A 23979-nucleotide genomic window follows, 5' to 3' on the forward strand; every position below is an offset into this window, starting at 1 on the left:
TGCAGCATCTGTGTGCCCACACCTGCGACCGTGCCTGAATGGAGGCCAGTGCATCGACGACTGCATTACAGGCAACCCCTCCTTCACTTGCTCATGCTTGGCCGGCTTCACCGGTCGACGCTGCCAAATCGGTGAGTTATTGTTGCCACACACTTCACACTATGAATGGATGTCTATCTACTTGAAATCAACCAGAAAAAAACACGTCAACTTTAAAAAAACATTCACCTGCATTGCCAAAAGGACACCCACATAATTCCTTAATTCCTGTATCAACTTCAGGTCCTATTCTTCTGGGACATGATCTATCTAACCAACCTTTAACCTTGGAAACCCAGATGTTTTCTTCTAATTAAAAAAAGTAATACTACCTCCTTTGTGTTTCTCCCTGGCTCTATAGATGTCGATGAATGTGCCTCATATCCTTGCCAGAATGGAGGGACTTGTAAAGACCAGATTAACAGTTTCATCTGCCAGTGTCCTCCTGCATACACTGGGATTCTGTGTGAAACAGGTACAGCCGACAGTTTGCCTCAAAGCTGATATGTACTACTCCACTTACCATCACAATGAATCCTATTTACAATTATGTGGAAGCTAGTTCAGTCAATGTTCTAAACCTGCCCGTTCTCTTGTCCTGTGTTAAAGCTCTGCAGCTACTTCAGAATTATTCCTTGTCATTAGTGAGTCCTCCTCAAACAGTTCTACAACATACTGTCACTTTTTAATGTTTGTGTGCTGGATGTTGTGTGTAGAGCTTTTTATAAACAGTCTATGGTGCAGATTAATGTTAGAAAATGTTGTGTTAATCCTACCTAGTTTGTCTGCCAGGAAGATTTTATAGTCAATGTTTTTCATAAAATGAAACTAAATTAGCTTTTATTACTGTTCACGTGTGTGGTTAACATATAAGTTCGAATGATTATCTGAACTGCTGTTTTTTCATACGTTGAGTTTGGCCTATTTCAGAGGTCTGTGAAGCAATTGACACAGTCGTCAGACCCAACTTCATAACTTTGCAAAATACAAGCTCTTTAATTCATATCAATAAGATACATTGCAGCAACAAAACAAACGTTGTGCTTTTACTTTGAAGGCACATTACTGAAAAGGAAGGGATTTTATGAATGTTGTTGCCATGACGGAGATCAGCACCTGTGCTGTGTGTCTGTCGCTCTGTCCGATATTGTGGGGAAAAAATTATTTGAATTATCAAAAAGAGCTGGCGGTAGAGATATTATTGCTGACGCTCCAAACTTCTCCTCCAAGCTGAAAAACTGGAAAAACCCTGATTGAAGTATTTTGTGCTTCATTAAGTAGTTTCCACACAAAGAAGTATTTAGAATATTTTGGTGGAGCCTTTCTGGAGCTTCTGTGCCTTTTCCCATAGTCCAGCCCGTGGAGATGTATCAAACCTCTTCTAATACCTTTCACAGCCAGCAGCACATACTTGCAGAGTGAGGGGAGCAGTGTGGCGGATATATTAATCAGCTGAGTAAATATTCCACAAGCATGTCTCTCTCCGTCCGTGTGCAATGGCATGTTTGTGTGTGCGTGTGTTGCAGACATCGACGAGTGCAGAGACAGACCGTGCCTCAACAACGCGTCGTGTGTACAAGGCGCCGGCACTTTCACCTGCGCATGTGAACCGGGCTACACTGGCGCACTGTGTGAGACAGGTGAGCTGTGGTTTTTTTCGACAGTCCCGGGGAAAAAGTAGGCATCTCCCTCCAGAAGGAAATATTTTCTGCTGCTTTCTACATCAAACTCAGTCATTTGGCAGATGTTTTTGTCCAAAGAGTTTCCCAGTCTACGTAGACAAATGGCTCCAAGTTGAGGTTACGGTTGATTTGATTTGCAAACAACCTTTTTTTTTTCTTTCTCGTCACACACTGTAGCAATGAACCGCAGTGAGAAAGGTCACTGAAGTCAGGTGGGTTTCCATGAAGACATTTACTCATCTGTCTTTCCTCGTGATTGATTATTGATGAAACTTGAACCCGGTGGAGAATTAAATGATCAGGCCCTGCACAGTTCATGAATCCTTGTTTCTACATGAGGCCGGATTACTCTTAATACCAGACACTTGGTCAATGAAACTCTATGCCTTTGGAAGGGAAGTTCAGTGCTCTTAATCCAGCTCAGTGCCTTAGACGAGAAAATCTTGGATTTCCATGTGGCGACTGAAGAATCTCAATGTGAAACAGAATCAGCAGCAGATAAACGTTTCTCCTCTGATGACCTGAATTTTGTGTGTCCTCCAGACATAAATGAATGTGAGTCGCAGCCTTGTCTGAATGGAGGAGAATGCGTCGATCAGCTGGCCAACTTCACCTGCGTTTGTCCCGCTACCTTCACTGGAGCGCTCTGTGAGACAGGTGACTTGAAATCCACTTTTTTTAACCAAAACAGCATGTTTGCAAATATGGTTATTTATAGAAAATGTTCACACCGTCTGGAAGTAAGAGTTTCTCCTTTCAGTTTGGCTTCCAGTACTCCAGGATTTTTCCAACTGGAACAAACACAAAGGGAATCCTATCATACCTCTTTGAGAGCAAAATGAATGTTTATGGCTACGAATTTTGTGTCAGTGAGTTGGTTCTGTTGTGGCTCGCCATTGCCAACATCATATTCTATCAAATTCTTTTATTTGTTGCTTAAAGACATTATGCCTGTACAGCTATTTAATACAGTCACACCTTCCTGACAACTGTAATTAAAACATAAATACAAAACCTTTTTCTCTGTACAGAACTTAATAGGTAGATGATTGTTTATTTTTAGTTATGTAGTTAAGGAGTGTCTGTGGCTCAGGAGACAGACCGGGTTGTCCATTAACCAGAAGGTCATTGGTTCAATTTGTTCAATCTCCGGCTCTTATCCCCTTACACAAAGTGTCTTTGGGCAAGATGCTGAACCGACTGCTGTGCTGGCAGTGTGTGATGGAAGAAGTGCATTCTATGTGAGGGGGGGATGTTGCTTGTACTGTTAAGCTTTGAATGGTCAATTAGAATAGAGAAACACTATATAAGCCATATAAAGCATCATCCATTTCCCATTTAAGACCGGGAAATGGATGATGATTCTGCTGTCACCTCAATACACTAGAGATGAATTCACTTTTTCAGGGTCTGCTTGTTGACAGAGATGTTTAAAATTTTCTAAAATTCTATAAGTATTCTAATGTGACTCAATTGTAATCACCTCCACTGTATTGTGGTGGCAGCACATATCTCAGAGACAGTTATCTGCATGGTTAGACCAGAGGTAAGTTTGGGAAACAAAAATGTTTTATGGTTATTTCCATGAATCCACCCATCAAACCACTTTCCTATATTTCTTTCTCAGAACTGGTAGCACTTCAGGTTAATTCAACTGAGGCAGAAAACCAAACAGGTAAAGGCAAGCACAGCTACAGCAAAAACTTTGCCAGAATTTCTCACACTCACTTTTGTTCTCATACCACATCCTGCCATGTTTTGTTTTTTTCACCTGCAGCTTTGTGCGAAGACGATGATTGCAACAAGCACCAGATTTGTGAACACACCAGCTCCGGGGGCTACAACTGTACATGCGCTCCAGGCTTCTACGGTGACAAGTGTGAAGGTATTGTGCACTTGGCCAGGCCGACACTCACTGCTGGCAGTTGGGCAGGTAGACAGCAGACTGGGGTATTTGAAGAGGAGCTGTGCTATCCCACAGGAATTTGGAGCTGTGCCCTGGAAGAGGCTGCTGTGATGATGGATTATTGTAATTATCAAAACTGACACGGCCTCGCCCAATGTTTACTACGGGAACCAGTCGCTTGATGTTGTGAATAATTGTTTTATAGCGCATTTTATTAGTTTACCAACAAGAGGAAGTGCTTTGTCTAGACTTAAAACAGCTTCTTTATGAGTCAAAGCTGCTCTTTGGTATTCAGGTCATTTCTTCAGACAGAGCTGTTGAAATATGCATGCTTCCACACCGCTACTTGTTTCTCTGGAAGTTGGCCACTGCACCACGCTATAGTTTCAAGCACAGCTGCTGCTTGCATAACCATAGGGCAATTTGAACACAAAATATGTAAAATGCTCCTGGGCTAATGTTTCATACCTTCCTTTTTGAATGCACATTAATAAGTCATCTGGTGTTATGTATAATCTCTGCATCACAATGTATTTCTTCTAGGAAATAACAAGTGTTCCCCTTAAAGCCAATTTGTGCTCCCATGGGAGTTTACTGTCACTTCGCGATAACAGTTACTACCTGATTTTAATTTTTTTCACCAAAAAGCTCTTAAATAGTATTTGAGCTATTGCAAATGCATGCTACTTCTCACCCCTGAGCTGAAATAACTATCAGTGCTTATATAGGCTCTCTTAAATCTCCCAAATACTTTCCTGCCTGGCTCACTTGGAAGGCACAGTGGAAAAAGGAGCATGATACTCCGAGGAGGAGAAAGTAGCGGGACTCAGAAATGCCTAATCAGGGCTCCCAGATCAAAGGGCCCAGGCCGCACAGGTGGCCAATGAAAGTGGCTCTAGCAAATTAACAATCCATTAATTGCCCTCGGGGGCCATACGTTTTGGTCACAAAATATGCTCCATATCATCAGAAAAATAAAACCCTCCACCGAGCTCCCGCGACTTCAAAGAGGAGCCATTTAGCTGCGATATGGCCTCTTCCTTTGATCCGCTGCCGCAATTAGGAAAGAGGGGAAAAATAAAAACATTCTCACAATTTGTACGGAGCGGATGTGCGGCATGCTGACTCCTAATCGTCTGTTCCTCTGAACTTTTGGGGGGGAAAAGATTAGGGAAAGAGAAATGACAGTAAATCAATATATCATTTACAGTACAGCTGATGAAAGGCATTGGCTCAGCATATGTTAGACAATGTTTACCATTTCTACCTTTTCCCTATGTTTACACTCCTGAAAACTTAATTAAAGCACTTTCTTTCAACTTTGAGCTTCTCTCTCATCCTCAAACAAACTCAGACACATGCTCTCTCTCCCTCTCTCTCTGTTTCTCTCTTTGTGTCTGCAGAGGAATGTCTTTGCCAGAATGGGGGTGTCTGTGTGGACATCAATGGGACTTGTGAATGCCCTTCAGGCTACACAGGACCCTACTGTCAGTTCGGTGGGTATAATACGTAATAATCCTATCAGGTGTCTGACAAGAGCTTTGATGAATATGGGGAAAAAAATTGGATAAGCAAAACTTTGCAAATGTCTTCAATAAGAAGTTGTTCATTTTCCAAAATATGTGAACCCACCTAACAATCCCTTCCACCCAGAAGTTACCCAAACGCCATGCAGTCATGGCAGGCTGTGCCCTGATGGAGGCCCTTGCTTGGAGTTCGGGGGAGCATACCTGTGCACGTGTCAGACCAGTGTAGCAGAGCTAGATCTCAAGGACTTTGATCCCTATGGTAAGACCCTGAGTCACCAACCCAACAACAGTTACTATAGCAACAAACACACTGGTCTTGACAAGTGTCATGTTTTTCAACCAAAAAGAAATGTTCATGTTTGCATTTACTGATTTATGTTGTTTTTATGTTGAGATTTGTATTGCATCGAATCATAAAATGAGGAATAATGTGTTTTTTAAAGGCTCAAGTTAAATTGAGGAGGTGTACCAATGGAACACAGTCAAGTCTCGGTATGTGTTTTTCAGTACAGCCCCGATCGGTCTGCGACTCCTCTCCATGTCTGAATGGGGGCTACTGCTACGAGCGGGACGGGGGCTACACCTGCGAATGCAAATACGGATACTGGGGGAAGCACTGTGAAAAAGGTAGCATTATAATTATTATAAAAACACTAGAAGACCACGCTCACATGAGCCTATGAAGCATCATGATCAAATCATCCCTCAGACTTGTTGGTCATAACTCAAGCTCAAACCCAACAGGAAACATGCTATTACTAGTAATGCTGTTTATGTTAAAATATTACAGCTGCAATAGTACAACAGCTAAAAGGCTTATGCTAACTTGCACTGATGACAGAGTTTTGAGCTTTTTTCCTGAATTATGACCGTAACTGTTATTGAATTATTTTGTGTGATTACAAGCTAAGTGTTCTCTGCTTCAAGGTTTCTCTTGTCTCTTTCCAGTTAGACTCAATACTTGTGCTTCTGGTCCCTGCCGCAACGGTGGCTCCTGTAAGGAAGAGGCGGGAAGCTACAGATGTGTGTGTCCTTACAGATTCACTGGGAAACACTGTGAAGTGGGTGAGTGCCAGCCTCAAGTCATATTCAAATCATTTTGTACTCAGGGCAAAAACAAACTGAATTTCTTGCAAAACTGTGTGAAATGAAATCATTGCATTTCATGTGTAAGAATGCACAGTAACAACCCCAGTTTCACTGTTAAAGTTGAGAATCTTTTTTTTAACTCGGTGATCAGAAAACTGTGATTCTACTTGAGACTCTGTCTGCCCCAAGAAACCAGTCACAGATGTATTATGGCAGTAGGGTGGGAATTGAAGAGATACAAATGGTTCAAAGTTTCCATTTTAAAGTAATTTAATCTATCCTCGACATGTATTACTTTATTCAGTAAAACCAATTTAGTTAAATGATAAATATAATGTTAGGGTTCGGGGTTGTGTAATTATTTTTCCATCTTTAAATGTAAATTGGATGCTTTAGATACTCAATACCTGGCCAATAGAATACAAAAACCTTAAATTATTGTAAATACAAAAACAAACTAATAATGGCTTTGGCAGTGTAGGCACTCTAATGGATGTTTGCCAAAGATTTCACTAAGAATAAATTGATGGAAAATATATATATCTTTACAAATATTTGGTTGCACTACCTGGAATTTTTTGGGCAGTGATTTTAAAAATATTGTTAAAAATGACAAGTTATTCAACAAATGAGACTTGTTCAAACACATTGATCTGGTCCCAAAAATATGTATTATATCTATATTGAAAATACTTTTTAAAAATACCTTACTAGAAGCTTTACGTGTTGCTTGGTTGTGAAGCAGTGGCACTCGTGTGTGAGTGTCAAATACATGGCATTTCAGGAATTCAAGCCCATGTTGTGTGGAAAGATGTTTCCACCCTGACTTGAAATGACCATTCAGGTCGCACTGTCGTCATCCTCCTTCATGAAATGAAGCCACGCTCTGGACAGTAAATCCTTTCCACCATGACTCCTACTTGTTTCCACCAGCATAGAAGCCTCAGGTAGATGTTGTTGTTTTGCAGTGAGCAACAGTCAGGAAAACATCCCAGCATGATGCAACGATGTGATAAGCTCAGATGCACATGATGTTGATAGTTTGGACAATTTAAAACTGGTATTCAACCCTTGATGGTTCCCATCCCTCTCTGGGAGAGGTTGTAGATGAAAAGTTATCATAATATTTGTCTTCATCTTAGGAACATCACCAAAACTTTTACTCAATTCTCAATTTACTGCAATATTGAAACAAACATACCCACTTTGAAAAAATAAACTCCCTTTTTGATTTTCAATAAACCTGCATGATACACACAGCTATATCAGGAGTCAGATAGAATGTAGATAAACAAAAACTAACAAAACAGAAATAAACCGCAAAGAATCAAGAACAATAAACACCAGCTTCCATCTGTATAGTGCGAGGTATGCTGCGCTTTCATCCGGCTTTGAGCAGAGGAACATATCGGTCATCTTCAGGTTCACCTTGCTCATCAAATCCACTTGTTAGGTCTGTGTGTTCAAGGTAGTTACACACCCACTTGTATTCGAATTCACTTGTTGCAACTTTACCTTTTCCGTGATACAAAAAAACAAAGATCACGCTCCCCACTGCACATGACACCACCCTGGCTACGTGTATCTTTTAGAAATGATCCCTTTAGAAAAGTCCCTTCACTTGTTTATCAAGCCTGACCACACCTTTTATTTTATTTTCCAACATGATGTTACACTGCCTTCCGTTTGAGAACTGCTTGTTCTTAGAGTCCTGTTTTTTGACCTTTAAACTGTGGGGTACCCTCCCCTGGATCGTACAACAGCAAACTGTATTATGATAATAATTTTTTTGAATACATTTTTTTGGACTGCATCTTGACATGCTTTACACATGACGTTGTTATTTTCTCTATTGTTATCATTAATTCTGCGTGTGTATGCTTTCTTTCAGGGAAGCCAGACCCCTGTGCCTCCACCCCCTGTCTAAATGGCGGGACGTGTTTTCACTACATTGGAAAGTATAAATGTGAATGCACTGAGGCGTTCAGTGGCAGACACTGTGAAATAAACAGGAGCTCAGTACAAACATCTGCAGGTAAGGAGACTGTGTGTCACCACACAATAATGTCCCAAGTCTCACTCTGATGCCAAACTTTGTACGACATTGACTTTTAATAGATTGTCACAAGCAGGGGATATCCTGAGCTGTGTGTAGAGATAGTCGTTTTCCATCTGAAGATAATCTTAGCTGTGTTGCTGCACCGGAGGCCCCACATATACGGATATAGAATGGCTGCATAAACTATATAAAGCCAGACCTGATTGGACCTGATGCTGCATGCTGGGGTGTAACTTTAGGAGGACAAAACCAGAGTGTGTGTATCTAAAACACCTCTGTTACCAGTAATATGTCCTGAATGAGCTCCTTTAAGCCCCACTGTTTGTGAGTAGCTAGTGTTACTGTGCAGCCGTGCCGACCTTATCGGCCTGTTTGGATTCATTTCAGAGCTGAGCTGTGGGCCGCCCCTGCAAGTCAAGAACGCCGAGGTCCAGTTCTCCTCGACAACACCGGGCTCCATGGCTGTTTATATATGCAACTCAGGCTTTATGTCTGTGCCCAGAGCCACCCAGAGCATCTGTGGTATTCAGGGAGACTGGAGCCAGCCACCCGTTTGTGAGGGTTTGTACAGAATCAAACACACACTCCGAACAAACATCCTACACAACAAGATTCCTATTTCTTCCACAGTTTATACACTTACACTTATTCCTATCATTGCAGAGATCAACAAGTGTCTATCACAGCCTTGCCTTAATGGTGGTACGTGTCAAAACCAGGTTGGATCCTACCAGTGTGTGTGTAAGGATGGCTTCAGTGGAAACCACTGTCAAACAGGTATCACCTAATCAAACTCATAACAATGAAATAATACATGCTATTTAGAAGAAACTGTACAGATGTAACAACAATCTAAAAAATATTAGGATGTCAATTAAACAATAATTGGATAATAATAGTAAAAACAAGAAGGCATGGTAACACAGAAGAAGCAGGTCTAAAAGGTTTTAGGTAGGATTTGTAAGTGGGAATAAAGTATATAGAAAGTATATATATATATATAAATATTTGTCATCAGGAGGTGCCTAGATATTGGCTTATCTTGGTCCCACACAATACACCAATGGAGTCCATATGTGATATATACACCAATTTTACCTCTAAACCAATATGTCAAATACCCCATGGTTAGAGGTCAGATATTACCTAATGCCATTCTGAGACGGGTCAATTAAGATTCATTTTAGCAAAATTGTATACATTTCTCTTGTGTTGTTCTTTCATGGAAGTAATTACAAGTGTAAACACATAGGCAATGTCAAGGGACATACATGAGGGGATGTTGGACCGGGAGCCAGTGTAGTTGTTGAAGGACCAATTGAGGAACTTCTAGTAATGCTGAAATAAGTTCAATGTATCTGCACACATATTGATTATAGTACCGGTGTATATGTGTGTTTCCTCCCCCTTAAGAGACACATGCATGCCTGTCTGAACCCTGTAAGCACGGGGGGACGTGCGAGGACCAGCCTGGATCCTACTTGTGCCACTGTCCACAAGGTTTCAAAGGACAGAACTGTGAAATAGGTACAGTGTTTACTCAACCTGCTACAGCTCCTATATTTTAACATACAGATTATAGAGGACAGCAATCAAGTTCTACTGTAAATATGTGTGTGCAGAGCAGGATGCGTGTGAATCCAACCCCTGTCTAAATGGAGGAGTGTGTCGGGGCTTCAGGCGGCATTATGTGTGCGTGTGCAAAGGAGGTTTTTTCGGGGACCAGTGCCAGATGTGTAAGTGGCCTTCGACTGCCTCACAAGTCTGTTTTGTTGATGTTAAAAGCCCATTTACACAAAGTTAATGAAGTGCAAACAGTCACGCATGAGCCGCATTGTAGCAACTGTTTATCTTTGTCACCCCCCAGTGGAAGATCCATGTGTACTGCAACTTTGTGGAAACCGTGGCGTCTGCAGGACTGACAGGAGAGGAAACTACTACTGTGTTTGCAAAACAGGATACACAGGCAAAGACTGTGAGAAAGGTCAGTCAAGAGTCACTACACACTGCATCAGTGTCCAGCTTGATCAGCTTGTCTGCTGTGTATTTCTAAGACAACTCTGTAATTATTTAATGTATGGATCAGACATGTAAGGTTGCCAATGTTCCCAGACCTGTTGCCTCCCTCTGGTCTTCATGTGCTGCGCGTGGAAGAGAGCGAGGTGGAGCTGCGCTGGGATGAGCCGGAGCCCTCGCACAGCCTGATCAGCGGATTCGCTGTCACCTACGCTCCACTGGGGGGTGGGGGTGACCCCAAAACAGATTACCTGGACAGGCATCAGTCCACCCACGTCATGCGGAGCCTGGTGCCCGGCCTGCTCTACAACATCTCCACCTTCTCCATCAAACGCAGCACCAACAGAAAAGACTCCAGTCAGCCTGCCACCGCACTGATACGCACCAGTGAGCATATTCCTAAATGCATCGGTAGTAACATGTGTAACCAAATGTCCGTATAAGTTTGATTCCATTTCCATGTGTTTTCCTGTGCAGGACCTCGGCGGGTGGAGGAGCTGCAGTTGGTGAATGTGTCCTCATCTCAGGTTTGGCTGCGTTGGCTGGTTCAGGCGGCTCGTCATGCAGCGGTCAGCAGGGTGCACGTGTCTCTGTTGCCCTCAGATGGAAGCGAGGCTCGCACCGCAGTGCTCAACACCAGCACCACTGAGTACAGCTTCAGGTCAGCATGACAAATAATGCTTCAAAAGAACACAGACAACTGTACAGACCTCCAGCTTTACTTGGCCACTAAGTGGCGATGTTGTGCACTTTGAAGGGCTTTGGGTAATATACCTTTCAACCACCAGAGGGCGCTATTTAGCCACTGCTGACAAAGGTGCCATGCTTGTTTGACTGTAGTGCATTTACCTTTGTGTGTTTCTCAGTTCACTACTTCCTGGTCAGATGTACACAGTGGACGTACTGACTCAAAGTGGAATCAGACCAGATGAGTTTCCCTCCACCAGCCACTCAGTTGGACCACTGCAGTTCTGGAGCAGTAGGTTACTTCACTACTTAGCTGTTAGTGCAACTATGTATTATGTCTAATTACATTGAAGGGATTTGAATGATACTAAAACAGCTGCTGGCTGCCCAGTTTTGTCCAGATTTAGAATTTAAACTTTTTCTAATTCCCTTTTGGAAATATAAGAACATCTGTCATACGACTGGCTTTATCTTTTTGTCTGTTTTTACTTAAATCTCTTTTTCTTTGAGAATCAAATGTTCAAAACTTTGAAAAGGATTGAGAATTAAAAAAAATGTTATTCCATATTCTAGCATGTACTTCAAGTTCTTCTTCAAGTTAAGCTTTTCCTGAAAATGTCTGCCAGACAATCCAGCCTGTTTGACATGACAGACAAATGTGGATTACAGTGAATGTTTAAGTACAAGGTGTTAAATCGAGCTCAAATTTTCTTCAAGACTATCAACCGTGTATTAGACCATTGTATATTTAGTTTGTTAAATTGAAATCCGATATCGAGTTCCTGTGTTTTGATCCATAGCCATGATATCATATGTCGCCTGCTTTAACTTTGTTTTCTCTTTTCCTGTATTGTAATGTAAGTAATGTCTTGAAGCCCATATGAGCTAAGTCCTTCTGGTGAATGACGGTTGGATAAAAGAATAAATGCATTTATTCATTCTATAAGCACAGAGAATTGTATACATTGTTATAACCAGTAGTGATACGCATGTGGATTAGCTCTGTGATTGGTTATCTTGTGAATTGGCAGCAGTTTACATATTTAGTTAACATCATTTTACACCACAGCAAACAAAATGACAACACAAAATCAAGTAACAAACAATGGTATCTGTTTATCAATCTGACCATCAACATGTGTTTCCCTCAGGGCCTCTCCCCCCACAGAACCTCTCCCTGTCACATGTGACCACGAACTCCGCGCTGATCACCTGGAGCCGCCACCCGAGAAGTGTCCCAGATGGCTTTGTGGTCAACATGACCCGAGGGTTGAATACCAGGAGTCGCTTCCTGCCCAACGGGAAGCTAGGCTCGTATACCCTCCGTGAGCTGACGCCAGGACAGCAATACTATGTGGCTCTCACATCCGTCAAAAGCACGGGGCAGGAGCAGATCCACAGCGTTCCTCAGCACTTAGCCTTCACTACCTGTGAGTGTCTGCAAGAGCGTTTTCATCTCCTCCATCCATATACAATAAAATGTCCCATTAGTTAGATTCCTTTTTCTGCCCAAATCTGAAATCTGCTTTTAATGAATCTGCCGTATGATTATAAGTGGGTGATTTTCAAGTCAAACTCTGTGCTCATTTCCTGTGGGGCAGTGCCAATGGAGGGGCGATCACCAAGGAGAGAGAGGCCAGCGGCGACTGGTCAGGGGACTCAGGTGGGACGCACACCTCCCCCAGCTCAGCCTCAGGACCTGGGAGGTGCAGCAGAGACGGAGAACTCCGAGGAAATTCCCAGGTATGATTGTGATGATGAACAAACAGCCATTAAAAACATTATACTGTGTTTATTGCTGCTGAAATGATTGGTTTCTGTGTTGCAGATACACAGAGCTCATTGACAGGAGAGGAAAGATAACGGCTAAGTTCACTCACTTACCTCGAAAAGCCCTTCGACATCGTAATAGTAAGTACGAGTCGTAGGAGACGCGTGATAAACATTAAGTCATGAGTCACCACTTTACCAACGTTTGACACATTTTCCAAAACATTTAATGTGTTCTATACAGTTATTCACTCTTATTTGACATACGTAAATTAATAAAGGAATTTTCAATGCTTCTAGGCAGGAGGACACTTTTACATTTCTAGTTTTAATGTGATCAGGATGTACAAACAATGAAGGAGTTTTCTTATTGGCTTATCTTAACTTAAGTCATACTGCATAAGCATATGTCCCTAACCAAGGCCTGTCTGAATGAAATACGGGTGGTCCTCTAATGTAAACCGGTCTCTCTGCTATCACAGATTAATCTTGCACATGGTGTCCACTTTATCTTGAAGCTCTTGACAAAGACAGATAAGTCAGACACCAATGACTTTCAGGAATAATCTTCTTCTTTTAGTTCTTAGACGATAGTTTTTAGTAATGTTTTTCACTTGTTGAAGTTAGTGCATCACAGTGCAGAGGTTTATAGCCAATGGTCTAAACAGAAAACTGTTTTACAGATGTTATCCTGTGCTCCAGGGAGGATCGCTTCCTTTCTAGAAATGTTCGGCCCTTTTTCTCAGTGTTACACCCATGATGTCATAATATGATTTTGGTCACATATTGTCAAATCAGCAATGTTGTGTTTCTTTGCTCCAGGCTGAGGAATGTACACAACACGTTTAGTGTCCCATTTAGTACGACTTCCCAGTGTAGCAGTATGTCATTCATTTTGTCTTCTTTTTACATTGATTCATGACAGAACATTTTTTGCTTTGCAGAGCCTGAGCCTCCGATTAGATTAGAGAAGATGGAAGAAACAACAAACAAAATCAGCCTTGCACTAGAGATTCAAGAAGATGGTTTAAGAAGGAAGCCTGGTAGGTGTTTTGCTGTTTGTTCCAGCGGATGTCACATCTGCCGCTGTAACTGATCCCAGCTGATGTGTCACACATGTGAGAGCAGTGTCCTTTTGAAAAGAGACAACTTATTGGTTTCTATGTTATTTATCAGTGACTATGTTTACATGGACAGTTATATTCCGATATTAACCAGATAAGACAATAGTCTGAATAAGGCAGCATTTTCTGATTACCTTAACCTGAATAATGGCATATTTAGAATAAACAATGATTGAATTAAAGCTAGGGTTGGTAATCCTGCAAAAGCTATAGCTTAATAGCAAAAGCTAGCAATGCTTTGAGAAAAATCCCATCCCACCCCCCTCTATTGACCCTCGCGTCAAAACTTTGCCCATACGTCTGACAACTGCTAAAATCCGACTTTTGGTGTATGTCTCTTCGGCTGAAGACTCGGGCCGGGTGCGCACAGGCAGGCAGGTCTGTTAGCGACAGACAGGTAGTAGGATTTTTCAAAGTGAAAGAATTGGCCATGTTGTGCCAACAGACTTTATCTGTTGATTGCTATTGGGACGAGAAGAGGATTTCCACAAAAGAGGGGAAGTGGTGTTAGAGATAGAGGCCATCAACATGCAGTATCAGCTGTAGATAATGTGGAGTAGTGGGCCTGAAACCTGAGACACTTTCTCTTTCTGTTGTGTGGATGTTAATGGCAGCTGTTGTCTTTTAGAGTCGCCCCAGGACTGTCGCAGTCTGCCCTGTCAGAATGGGGGTACATGTGCGAGCGGAGGAGACTCCTTCATCTGCGACTGTGCAGTGGGGTTCAAGGGCAAACAGTGTGAACTGTGTAAGTTTATGTGCTTCCTCTCACACACACACACAAACACACACACACACACACACACACACACGCACACACACAGGCTGCTGCTTGGCAAGTGAGTGAGCATGGGTAGTCGCTCATCCTGTTTATGTTTTTAGGACACTGAACAAGGGTTTTCTTTATTAACACAGATTTTTGTCCTAAACACTAGATCTACAAGTTGATTAGTGAAGTCAGTAACATAATAAACTCCATGGATTATCTTTCTCTAATTGCTCTTTGTGGTGTAGCAGGGGGCTTGAGCTTTTTCCATCTGGTGCTGGCTGAGAGGCAGGGCACGCACATGTTTTTGAAATAATAGTCTTTTATATCTTAACAAGACTCGGAAACCCCTGTCATGCTTCCAGTATGACTATACAGTACTTAGCCACAGTGCTATGAATACTAACAGCAGCATGCTAACATTCTCTCAGGGACAATGTTGATGTATAATGTTTATCCATCACCATCTTAGTTTAGCATGTGAGCACATTAACATCAGACTGATGACTATGTTGTTAGTTTTGCAGGTATTTGGCCACAAGCCATAGTATTGGAAAAATGTACTTTTCATCTGATGGGGGTGCTACATGAAAAGTCATAGGATCACAAATATCTACACAAAATGTATTGGCCATCCATTCTATAGTTTTCAAGGCATTTCAGTCAAACCCACAAATGTCAACCACTGGTGCCACATGTGTTCCTCTGACGCCAGAGGCTCAGACCATGATATATTCACATATTCCAAATCATCATCCTCTGGGGACCATGAATGTGGGCACAAGATGTCATATCAGTCCATCAGACAGTCACTGGCATATTATTATTTGGACCAAAATGGTCCAAATGAAAACCAACGAACAAAGCCTCAATCTCAAGAGCCAAGCACGCTAGTGTGAGTAAAAGCTCCTTTCCAAATCGGTCTACTTATAGCTGCTGTGGCTAAGGAGGTAGAGCGGGTAGCCCACTATCCAAAAAGGTTGTTGGTTCAAACTCCGGCTCCTCCATTCCGCTTGCTGAGGTGTCCCTGAGCAAGACGCTGAACCCCAAATTGTCTCTCCCTAGATGCACTGTTGGAATGTGTATGAATGACAAAAACTGTACAGTAAGCTGCTTTGAGTGGTCATCAAGACTAGAAAAGTGCTATATAAATTCAGACCATTTACCACAGTGGCCCAGTCATAACAAAGAGACTTGGTGTCTTGATGTTGCTGCACTGTGGTTCAGGAGGCTCCTATGTGTTTATGTGGAGTTTGCATGTTCTCCATGTGCGATTTTCCTCCCACAGTCCAAACAAATGTTTAGCTGAATTGGAAACTCTAGCTAGCATCGGTGCAAGGCCTCCATTACCCTGGACAGAATTAATGATGCGGAAAATTGATGGATAATTTAATGCTAGTTCACGTGATAACAAGCCCACAGCTTAAGGCATTACATAAACTGGCAGCATTCATGCCACTGGGATAGGTGAACAAAGAGGTTCTGGGGGAAGATGTCTGCCCCCCAGCTGTCCTGAGTGTCAGTGCAGGATTTACAGTCCTGTCTTTGTGTTCCCGAGGGTTGTGTTTCTGCTTCCTCTCAGTGTAAGTGGAGCATCTCAGGGTGTGAACTTGAAGTGTAATGTATGTTAGATTTGAATGTCATCGTGTTAACTGTCACAGAGCTCTGAGCTATGTATAGAGATCTTATATGCAGGAAACACACTCCACTGACGATTGACCCCTGTGACCTTTATGAATGGCTTGGTTAACTTTAAGGCTCAGGGGCATGAATGTACAACATGAATACAGTGTCAGCGAAGGCACAAAGCACCATATTATTTGTGCCGTGCCGCTTTCCTCCTTTCAAGGACCCAGTGTTATATTCATAACTCAGTGTTTCCTTTGAGTGTTTGGCACTTTGAATGAGGCAGCAGTATATTATCTGTGGACAATATCCCTCTCTGTTCTCAGGCCACTTCATCCTTGGTATCTCTCTTCTGTCACAGGGAAATCTTCTAATCGAAAAGTCATGTAGCAAGTAGCACATGTACAGATCGTGCAGTTGTGCACTCAAGGGAGGCTATACCCCATACACTATAAGCACTGTTATTCATTTTCCAGACACACAGTACAGCTGACACAAGTCACCAGCTTGTTTTCAATGTATCTGTGACAGACTGTAAATAAGAAACTGCCAGCTGCCTGGAGGAAAAGTCTCTTGGCCATTTGTACTACTACTGCTTTATATGGAGGACAGTCAGAAGGACTGCAGTATCTACACTGTCCAATGCAATGTTTACATTATTTAAAATAATTGATTATAAGCCTCTTATATAAATTCACAGACTCTTTCTAAAGGGCATAAATAAAATGCAATGTGTTGCTCAACATGACTGTATTAGATTATTATTTAGATCATTTGTGTCCCCTCCTTTTTGGGAAGCTAACCTGCTCCTGTAAACAGCCTGACCGAGATTTTCAACTACCATTACTGGGCTTATTTTGGGCCTAGTAGTGATACTTCAAGGAATCCACATTTTAACGCAGCTACGTATGTACAGTCCTTTTGAAAAACCAGAACTAAAGAAAGATATTATTAAAGGGATTATGGCACAAAACTAAAGAAGCAGATCTTGGAGAAAATGCTGCTCCTGTGTTATTGCTGCGTGAAACTGATTACGTTATTTTTGAATTACTTTGTGACATGGAAGCTCCTTCATGTTTCTGGTGAGTTATAGATAAATGGGAGTGAATAAGTGCTTTAAAGGTCTTGAGCATTAGGCTTTAATTCATGATGACGTGTAACTCTAAACTAAAGTATTCCATAACTAGAAGGGCACTCGGCAAGTGCATACCTCTGCCAAGGCTGTTTGGCCACTTTATCACCATATTTATTATACGGATCAGTACCAAATTTTATTTATAGATATTAGCACTCTAAACATGAATGCTTTTTTTATAAAGGTCGCTGCACTCTCTCTTGAGAAATTCTGAAAAATCACAATGTTGACAAAATAAACAAATCTTAGATCAACCCACTTATTTGAATCTGCTCCAAAAGTTAACAGGTTCTTCCTTTAGCCAAGTTTTTTCAAGGTATTCCTGCTAAAAGACAGACGGACAAAAAACAGCAAGGAAAACATAACCTCCTTGGTGATTGTAGAAAGCTTTGACACAGTTGATCTGCAGTACTGAACATTTATAAAATATCAGTGGAGTTCAATTTGTATTTTTAACTGGCTATGTTGCAAATACACTACATGGTTATGTTAAATACATGCATGATAAGATATAAAAGCTTTCAATAAGAAGGACCCTCTAGAGCGCATACTGCCACCGTAGTTATATGTAATGCTGCTGACAAACAAGGACAGATGAAAACATTACCTCCTTGGTGGAGGTTATAAGAAAATGCAAAGCAAATGTCTATAAAGATGTAAATTCACCATTAGACATATCAATTGTCTTGATAGTGTAGAAGGTGACATTAAAGTGTCTTTAAAAACAAAGTTCTTCATGCTAACTAGAGAAAATGCCAGTTTTTGATTCAGTTCAGTGTTGATGAAACTGTGTTTCGAGGAGACACTGGACATACCCTCGCCCCTCTTCAGTTTTTTTCTTCAACTAAACATCCAGCGTCAAGATTGTTTAAACATTCCTTTCCTAAAACCATCCATCAGCCACAGAGCAGGGCCCGGCTCCAGCCCACATGACTCCTAAACCATCCAGCAGACGATTCCTCACTGACAATACTTAAAACATTCATTCCCTTGTGTTTTGTGACGGCCTTTTTTTTTTTATTGCAGCGTGCCAGCGAGTGCCACACCCATGTACCCGTATCTACTCTGAAACAAAGAGTGTGCCTGTCTGGGAGGGTGGAGTCTGCCACTACCTGTAAGTCCTATCAGGCAACAGATCTACAGTTCTGCTCCTTGCATCTAAATCTACAGTACATCCAAATAGAAAAGCTGGAGTAACGCAGAGATTACGTGTTATCCTGTGGGTCAAACAGATGTGCGTGTTTTCTTCTCTGCAGATACAAAAGAACATATAAAGTACAGCAGGACGTCTGTTATCGAGAGGTTTGTGAACCAGTGCTTCCAAAGAAAAGTCAGAGTAAGTTCCAAAAGCCGTCTGAACAATGTTGAGGTCATTTCCGCCAATAAAACTAACGCGTTTCTTTTTTACACCTTGTTATTACTTCGCTCAGCAGCCAGAAGAACACACAGACAACAATAAAGGTGGGTTTTCCTCTAACACAACATCCTCATCCCACCTTGTGTTTTCACTGGTGCTGTAACACATCACAAGATGTTCAACAATTCTCCTAAATATTTGTCTTTTCTCTCCTTTTTTCCAGAGCACTTGGTTAACCGATGAAAGGACTGTTGTCACTGTCATGTGAAAACCTCCTTACTTCAATTTTGGTGTTTATAATCTACTTGAACTGATTATGGTCATTTTTTTTTGTGCTGAACACCCGTGTCAGAGCCCACTGTAACATTTCAGACACACATCGTCATTCATCTGAAAATGAGGTCGCTTTCATTAACGTCCTGAGAGCTGCAGTCTGTTGCTCCGAGTTTTCGTGAAGAAGCTTCAGTCAACCCAGTGAAAATGGCCCCAAATCATTTATCATTTGTGATGTTTGATGATTCATATTTCATACAAACTCTTGTATGCAAATATCAATGGAAAGCAGTCCACTGCAGTGCATCAGATACCTTATATACCTCATTTCCATGTCCATGCTGACACATTAGGAGAGGTTTTTTTTATTGTATTATTTGTGATTCAGCTGCAGGTTTGTCCCTCAGGGAAATAACTGTAGAGTGTTCAGAGTCCCGGTCTTTTCCCTACTCCGGCGCCATGAGCTCCTTATAATGATGATGGGAAAACTTTTTTTTCCACACCCCATAAATTCATCTTGTCCTCTGACAATGGTGCACAGTGTTATTTGTGTATAAATATCTGTTTCTGTGTCTTTGCAGGCATCAGTGCTTGCTACTCTGTAAATAGTGTTTATAGGCCATTTTGTAGGTGAATATTTTATTAATAAAAATTTTAAAATGTTTTTTGTTTCTGGTGTCTTGTTGGGTTGATGTTTTCATCTTGAATTATATATTTAAAAAGTACAGTATCCATTTTTAGAGAGTTTATCATTGTAATTTAGTTTAGCATTTAGTTTAGTTTATTTCACACAACATAAATACAAAAATACATAATGAAATGTAAAAATACTTGTTGATACTAGTAATGGCTTCTATTAAAACCACAACCAAATATAACAAAAAATAAAATACCAACAAACTAAATCTTCATTTTATTTTATTTTATCCATAAATACCTGCTAAATAATTTCATTTAAGTAAATTAATTCTAAAAGACACAGTATCACCGTCACAAAGACATGGTTAAAGATGTCATTCAAATATCTTTGAGGTCTTAGTATAATAACTTTACATGATGTGGTTACCCAGTCATTTTATGTGATTTATTAAATGGGCCAGTCAGTTCAACAGAAGCCAAAATGACCTTATTGATGAGAAGTATTTTAACAGTATTTCAACAACAAGAGGAGGCAAACATGACCCGTTTCAGTTGTGGTGCATGTAAAAGACAAAAACCAACACTGTCCTTCAGACTAACAGTTACTATTGTCTGTGCCTAGATTATAGATTATATCACTGGCTAACTCCACCAACAGACTCAAACTCTTGCTTTGTCTTTAGCCATAGATGGAGACAATCCCCAAAAGAGAAAATGGGCAGATCTGATCATCACACTTTTCCACCAAGTAACCAAAGATTCAGCTAAACCCACTCCTGCAGTTGGCCCACAGACAGCAGCACAACCTGCCATCTGCAATGACACATCTGTTACATCCCTCACCACAGACAACTGACCAATTAAAAGAGCTACACTGATTAATGAGAAACATTCTAATTCGTATGCCTCTGTGCAGGCAGGAGGGTCCATCAAGGGCTTCATCAGTATGAAAGCAATGAAATTCTCTGCTGTTCCCCAGATGGAAAATTTCAGGGCACTCTCCACAATCATCTTCAAAACATCACACTAGGAAAATCCTGTGCTCCAGCAGAGTTCCACACACTTTGCCAAGCAGCACTGAAACTGTTTTGGAGGCTTGTGGTCACCCAACACCTCACTAAGACACGTGTGTGTTCTACATAATGTGTACATTGTGCCAAAACCACTGTAGACCAGATTAACGTGAATGCAAGTATTGTAACTCCACTTACAGTGCAGCTATAATAGTAAAACTACATCATTAATGTTGTGTATTAATGTGGATATTCATTATTCACATGTCCCTTTTGCATATTTTATTTCCACTCATTCTGTATGCAGCAGATTGGCTACAGCAACACGTGAGGGTTAAAAAGTTTTATTTCCTAATGTGAAAAGTGTAATTTTACACCAAATAAAAAAGTTGCAGTTGCCCAATACCTGCCACTGAGGACCTGTGATTGAAGACCAGTGACCTGACCCCTCAAACCATCACAAACTGAACACACACTGCACTGAATTGAATTGTATCCTTTAGTTTAAAATGTTATGTGTAATACCACTTGGTGGCCTCAGTGAAAATATACCTGCTCCACCTCTACCTCCTTATTCTTTAGCAATGTTAGAGTTTTGACGAGTTTAAAAAGATCTTCACTACTTCTTCTCCAGATTGAGTTTAGGACATTTGTGCTGCCTTCACTGAACCTCGGGAATGTTCCCTACCAACCTCTGGAACGCTTCTTGAATACAATTTAAAGGCGAGTCAATTGGAAATATTATCTTGTGGATACTGGATCAAAATGAATTCTTATAAGTGAATGGACTTGACTGGTGGAATATTACTGACAGCTAAGAATACATTGGTACACCATAACAGAAATGCAACACATGCATAGATCTAGATATATACATTTTTGAAATGAGTTGTGTTGATAATATGATAAAATAAAGTCCTTATAGTGGGAGAAACTAATTTCGTCAGAATAAAGCCGTAATATTCCGGAAACAAAGGTCATAAATTCATGAGAATAATTTGTATTTGAGTAGTTGACGTCTCTATCATTGATTATCTGTGTGATATTAAAAGGAATTTCCCGGTTTTGAAAAGTAACAGGGAGGTTGGTTGATTCAAGATTTTGGATCCAGAGGAAGGGAAATTCCCCTCGCTAATCATTTCATCATTAATATACTTTTTCATTCTCATAAATATACGACTTTTGTTTCCTAAAATCACGACTTCTGTCGGACTTTCACATGTTTCCTCTGTCGCACATTTTGGAGTCGGTCAGTGGCAATATCGCCGAATTCCCGACAGCCCGTGAAGGCGGCACCGCCACAGTTCGGAGCAGGGAGCCGCGCTGACCCCCCCCCCGCTCCCCCTCCTGTGAAAAGTGAGGAGAAAGCTTCGGCAACGGAGACATGGAGGCTCAGGGCTGGACGTGTTAGCCTCTCTGATACTTCACCTCTTTCCTCCTTCCACCGCCGTCCCCTCACATCGAGGCGGCTCCGTGCGGCCTCCGCCGCCGCGGGAGTTTGTCTACGTGCTTCGGAAAACGTCGTAAATCTGCGGAGCGCTCACACATTCCGCAGACGGTTAGCAGGCTAACTTAGCTCGGCTAGCGGCGGAGGACAAAAACAGGCGAGCGGAGTTTTGTGCCACAAGTGGCGCTGCGGCGTGAAGTGGCTCGTAATGTCGCCTCCCGGGATTAACTTCACATGCGGATGAGAGAGAAGTTGGCGACCGGGGGAAACCGAGAGCTACTGCGAGCCAGAGGACCACTGCTATGTTGGGCTGGACCCGCGGCTCCGGCAGCCCGTCCGAGCCCCGAGCTTGGCCACACTCGGTGCTGTGGAGGCTGGGGGGCTTCTTCTTCCTGCTGCTGCTGGAGGGGGCCGGATGCCTCGCCAACCCCAGCAGCACCTCGGGCAGCAACAACAACAACAACAACAACAACCAGCAGCCCAGTGTCAATATATACATGAGTGTGGAGGAGGTGAAGAAGCTTCTGGGTAAGAAGGCCTGTGTTCAATGGCAGCTGTCCTCAAACTTTGTTATCTCTGTGTGTGTGTGTGTGTGTGTGTGTGTGTGTGTGTGTGAGAGAGAGAGAGAGTGTGTGTGTTGTGATGCAGCTGTGCCAGGTCCCCCCTCACATCTGTGTGTGTTCCTATAAAACTCTACTGGACTGTGGTGAAGCATTACAACTTTCTTCCTCTTAATGTCATTTAGTTTAAAGAGCAGCCATAGTGCCACATCCAGAATGAGAGGGGTTTGTACATGTCACTTGTATTTAAAAACTCCCCCTCCCTCAGTGGACTATTTAACCTTGAACCACGACCATTCATGTCATGGTTAAAGTTCATAGTAATACATACATGTGCTACAGACACAATCAGATTCATCCTCTGCTGTGTTCAGTGTGGTTACTGTGTGGTGAGCTCAAGGTAATAAATGACTAGCCTTGGGGATTCAAAGAGGACAAGATAATGTCTTTGTCCAAGCTTCTATAAGACTTCCAAGACACTGATCTGAAGAAGTCCTCCTCGCTGGTGTAGATTACAGGTTTAGTCTTAAATGTTGTCTCTAAATGTCCAGAAAAGGCCTCCGTCTGTGGGTGTATCAGATTAACATTGGTCACGGTGTGTCCCCCATGTCATCACAGAACTGATTTTAATGAGCTCTCTTGCAGATAAAGGTGTGATCACATAGATCAAGGTGGATTACTTGACAAAAACTGAACATATCATGAGTGGATCTTCAATTTAAACCAGTAACACAGTTGTGCACAGCTTTGCATTTGGCCCAACAGTTGATATTATTCAATATTCCCTCAAGTGTGGAAGCCAAAAGTTACATCATTAAGAAAACAGGCTTGAAGCAGCTCTATGGTTGTGGTGTGTATTCAGCCAACTCTTATCCATACATTTACAAACTACAACTATTGACTGGGATATACACAGTTGCGTGTCTGTGTCAAGTTAAACGCAGTGATCTGTATTCAGACCTGCATAATAGACAGAAAATGTGTTGGTCCTAAGTTGATAATTTCAGGTTTACCAAAGATGTGTCGAGGATGCAGTTTGAAACCCGTCATTTACTTTGTGTTGGCCACTGCACGCTCTAATGAAGGGGTGGAAGTGCAAATACGTAATGTCTTTGTGACGGGAGGAAGGTTCAGCTCATCACTATGCTGCTTTAAATGCATGAATCGTCTTGTAGGTTTTTTTTTTTTTTTTGCAAAGGTGTCTCTGTTGTCCCTGTGTCCAGGGTCCTAACAGGAAGTTGGCCCACCTCCTCATACTGTATATG

At 41.8% G+C, this 23979-nt stretch overlaps 2 protein-coding genes across 4 annotated transcripts in view; both read left to right on the plus strand.

Moving 5' to 3' along the window:
• Nucleotides 1–19719, plus strand: part of sned1 (sushi, nidogen and EGF-like domains 1) — a 28249-nt gene extending 8530 nt beyond the window's left edge. Inside the window, exons 5-32 of the mRNA XM_034583079.1 lie at nucleotides 6–131; nucleotides 401–514; nucleotides 1566–1679; nucleotides 2265–2378; nucleotides 3349–3396; nucleotides 3499–3606; nucleotides 5031–5123; nucleotides 5281–5415; nucleotides 5664–5783; nucleotides 6105–6221; nucleotides 8137–8280; nucleotides 8692–8865; nucleotides 8968–9081; nucleotides 9718–9831; nucleotides 9927–10040; nucleotides 10172–10288; nucleotides 10417–10707; nucleotides 10798–10981; nucleotides 11187–11299; nucleotides 12159–12437; nucleotides 12609–12750; nucleotides 12836–12918; nucleotides 13722–13820; nucleotides 14530–14646; nucleotides 18452–18539; nucleotides 18682–18761; nucleotides 18856–18886; nucleotides 19006–19719. Of these exons, the coding sequence (XP_034438970.1) occupies nucleotides 6–131; nucleotides 401–514; nucleotides 1566–1679; nucleotides 2265–2378; nucleotides 3349–3396; nucleotides 3499–3606; nucleotides 5031–5123; nucleotides 5281–5415; nucleotides 5664–5783; nucleotides 6105–6221; nucleotides 8137–8280; nucleotides 8692–8865; nucleotides 8968–9081; nucleotides 9718–9831; nucleotides 9927–10040; nucleotides 10172–10288; nucleotides 10417–10707; nucleotides 10798–10981; nucleotides 11187–11299; nucleotides 12159–12437; nucleotides 12609–12750; nucleotides 12836–12918; nucleotides 13722–13820; nucleotides 14530–14646; nucleotides 18452–18539; nucleotides 18682–18761; nucleotides 18856–18884 (3371 nt within the window). The 3' untranslated portion in view covers nucleotides 18885–18886; nucleotides 19006–19719. The remainder of the gene's footprint in view (nucleotides 1–5; nucleotides 132–400; nucleotides 515–1565; nucleotides 1680–2264; nucleotides 2379–3348; nucleotides 3397–3498; nucleotides 3607–5030; nucleotides 5124–5280; nucleotides 5416–5663; nucleotides 5784–6104; nucleotides 6222–8136; nucleotides 8281–8691; nucleotides 8866–8967; nucleotides 9082–9717; nucleotides 9832–9926; nucleotides 10041–10171; nucleotides 10289–10416; nucleotides 10708–10797; nucleotides 10982–11186; nucleotides 11300–12158; nucleotides 12438–12608; nucleotides 12751–12835; nucleotides 12919–13721; nucleotides 13821–14529; nucleotides 14647–18451; nucleotides 18540–18681; nucleotides 18762–18855; nucleotides 18887–19005) is intronic.
• Nucleotides 19720–22041: 2322 nt separating this feature from the next.
• ryk (receptor like tyrosine kinase) overlaps nucleotides 22042–23979 on the plus strand; it is a 44828-nt gene continuing 42890 nt past the window's right edge. For 2 of the 3 annotated variants that reach the window (XM_034583303.1, XM_034583305.1), the window contains exon 1: nucleotides 22086–22682. In XM_034583303.1, coding sequence (XP_034439194.1) covers nucleotides 22457–22682 — 226 coding nt within the window. In that variant the 5' untranslated portion in view covers nucleotides 22086–22456. Of the gene's footprint in view, nucleotides 22683–23979 lie in introns of all 3 variants that reach the window. The other variant, XM_034583304.1, reaches the window with a different exon arrangement.

This window comes from Hippoglossus hippoglossus, chromosome 4, assembly GCF_009819705.1.
Source record: "Hippoglossus hippoglossus isolate fHipHip1 chromosome 4, fHipHip1.pri, whole genome shotgun sequence".
Lineage (NCBI taxonomy): Eukaryota > Metazoa > Chordata > Actinopteri > Pleuronectiformes > Pleuronectidae > Hippoglossus > Hippoglossus hippoglossus.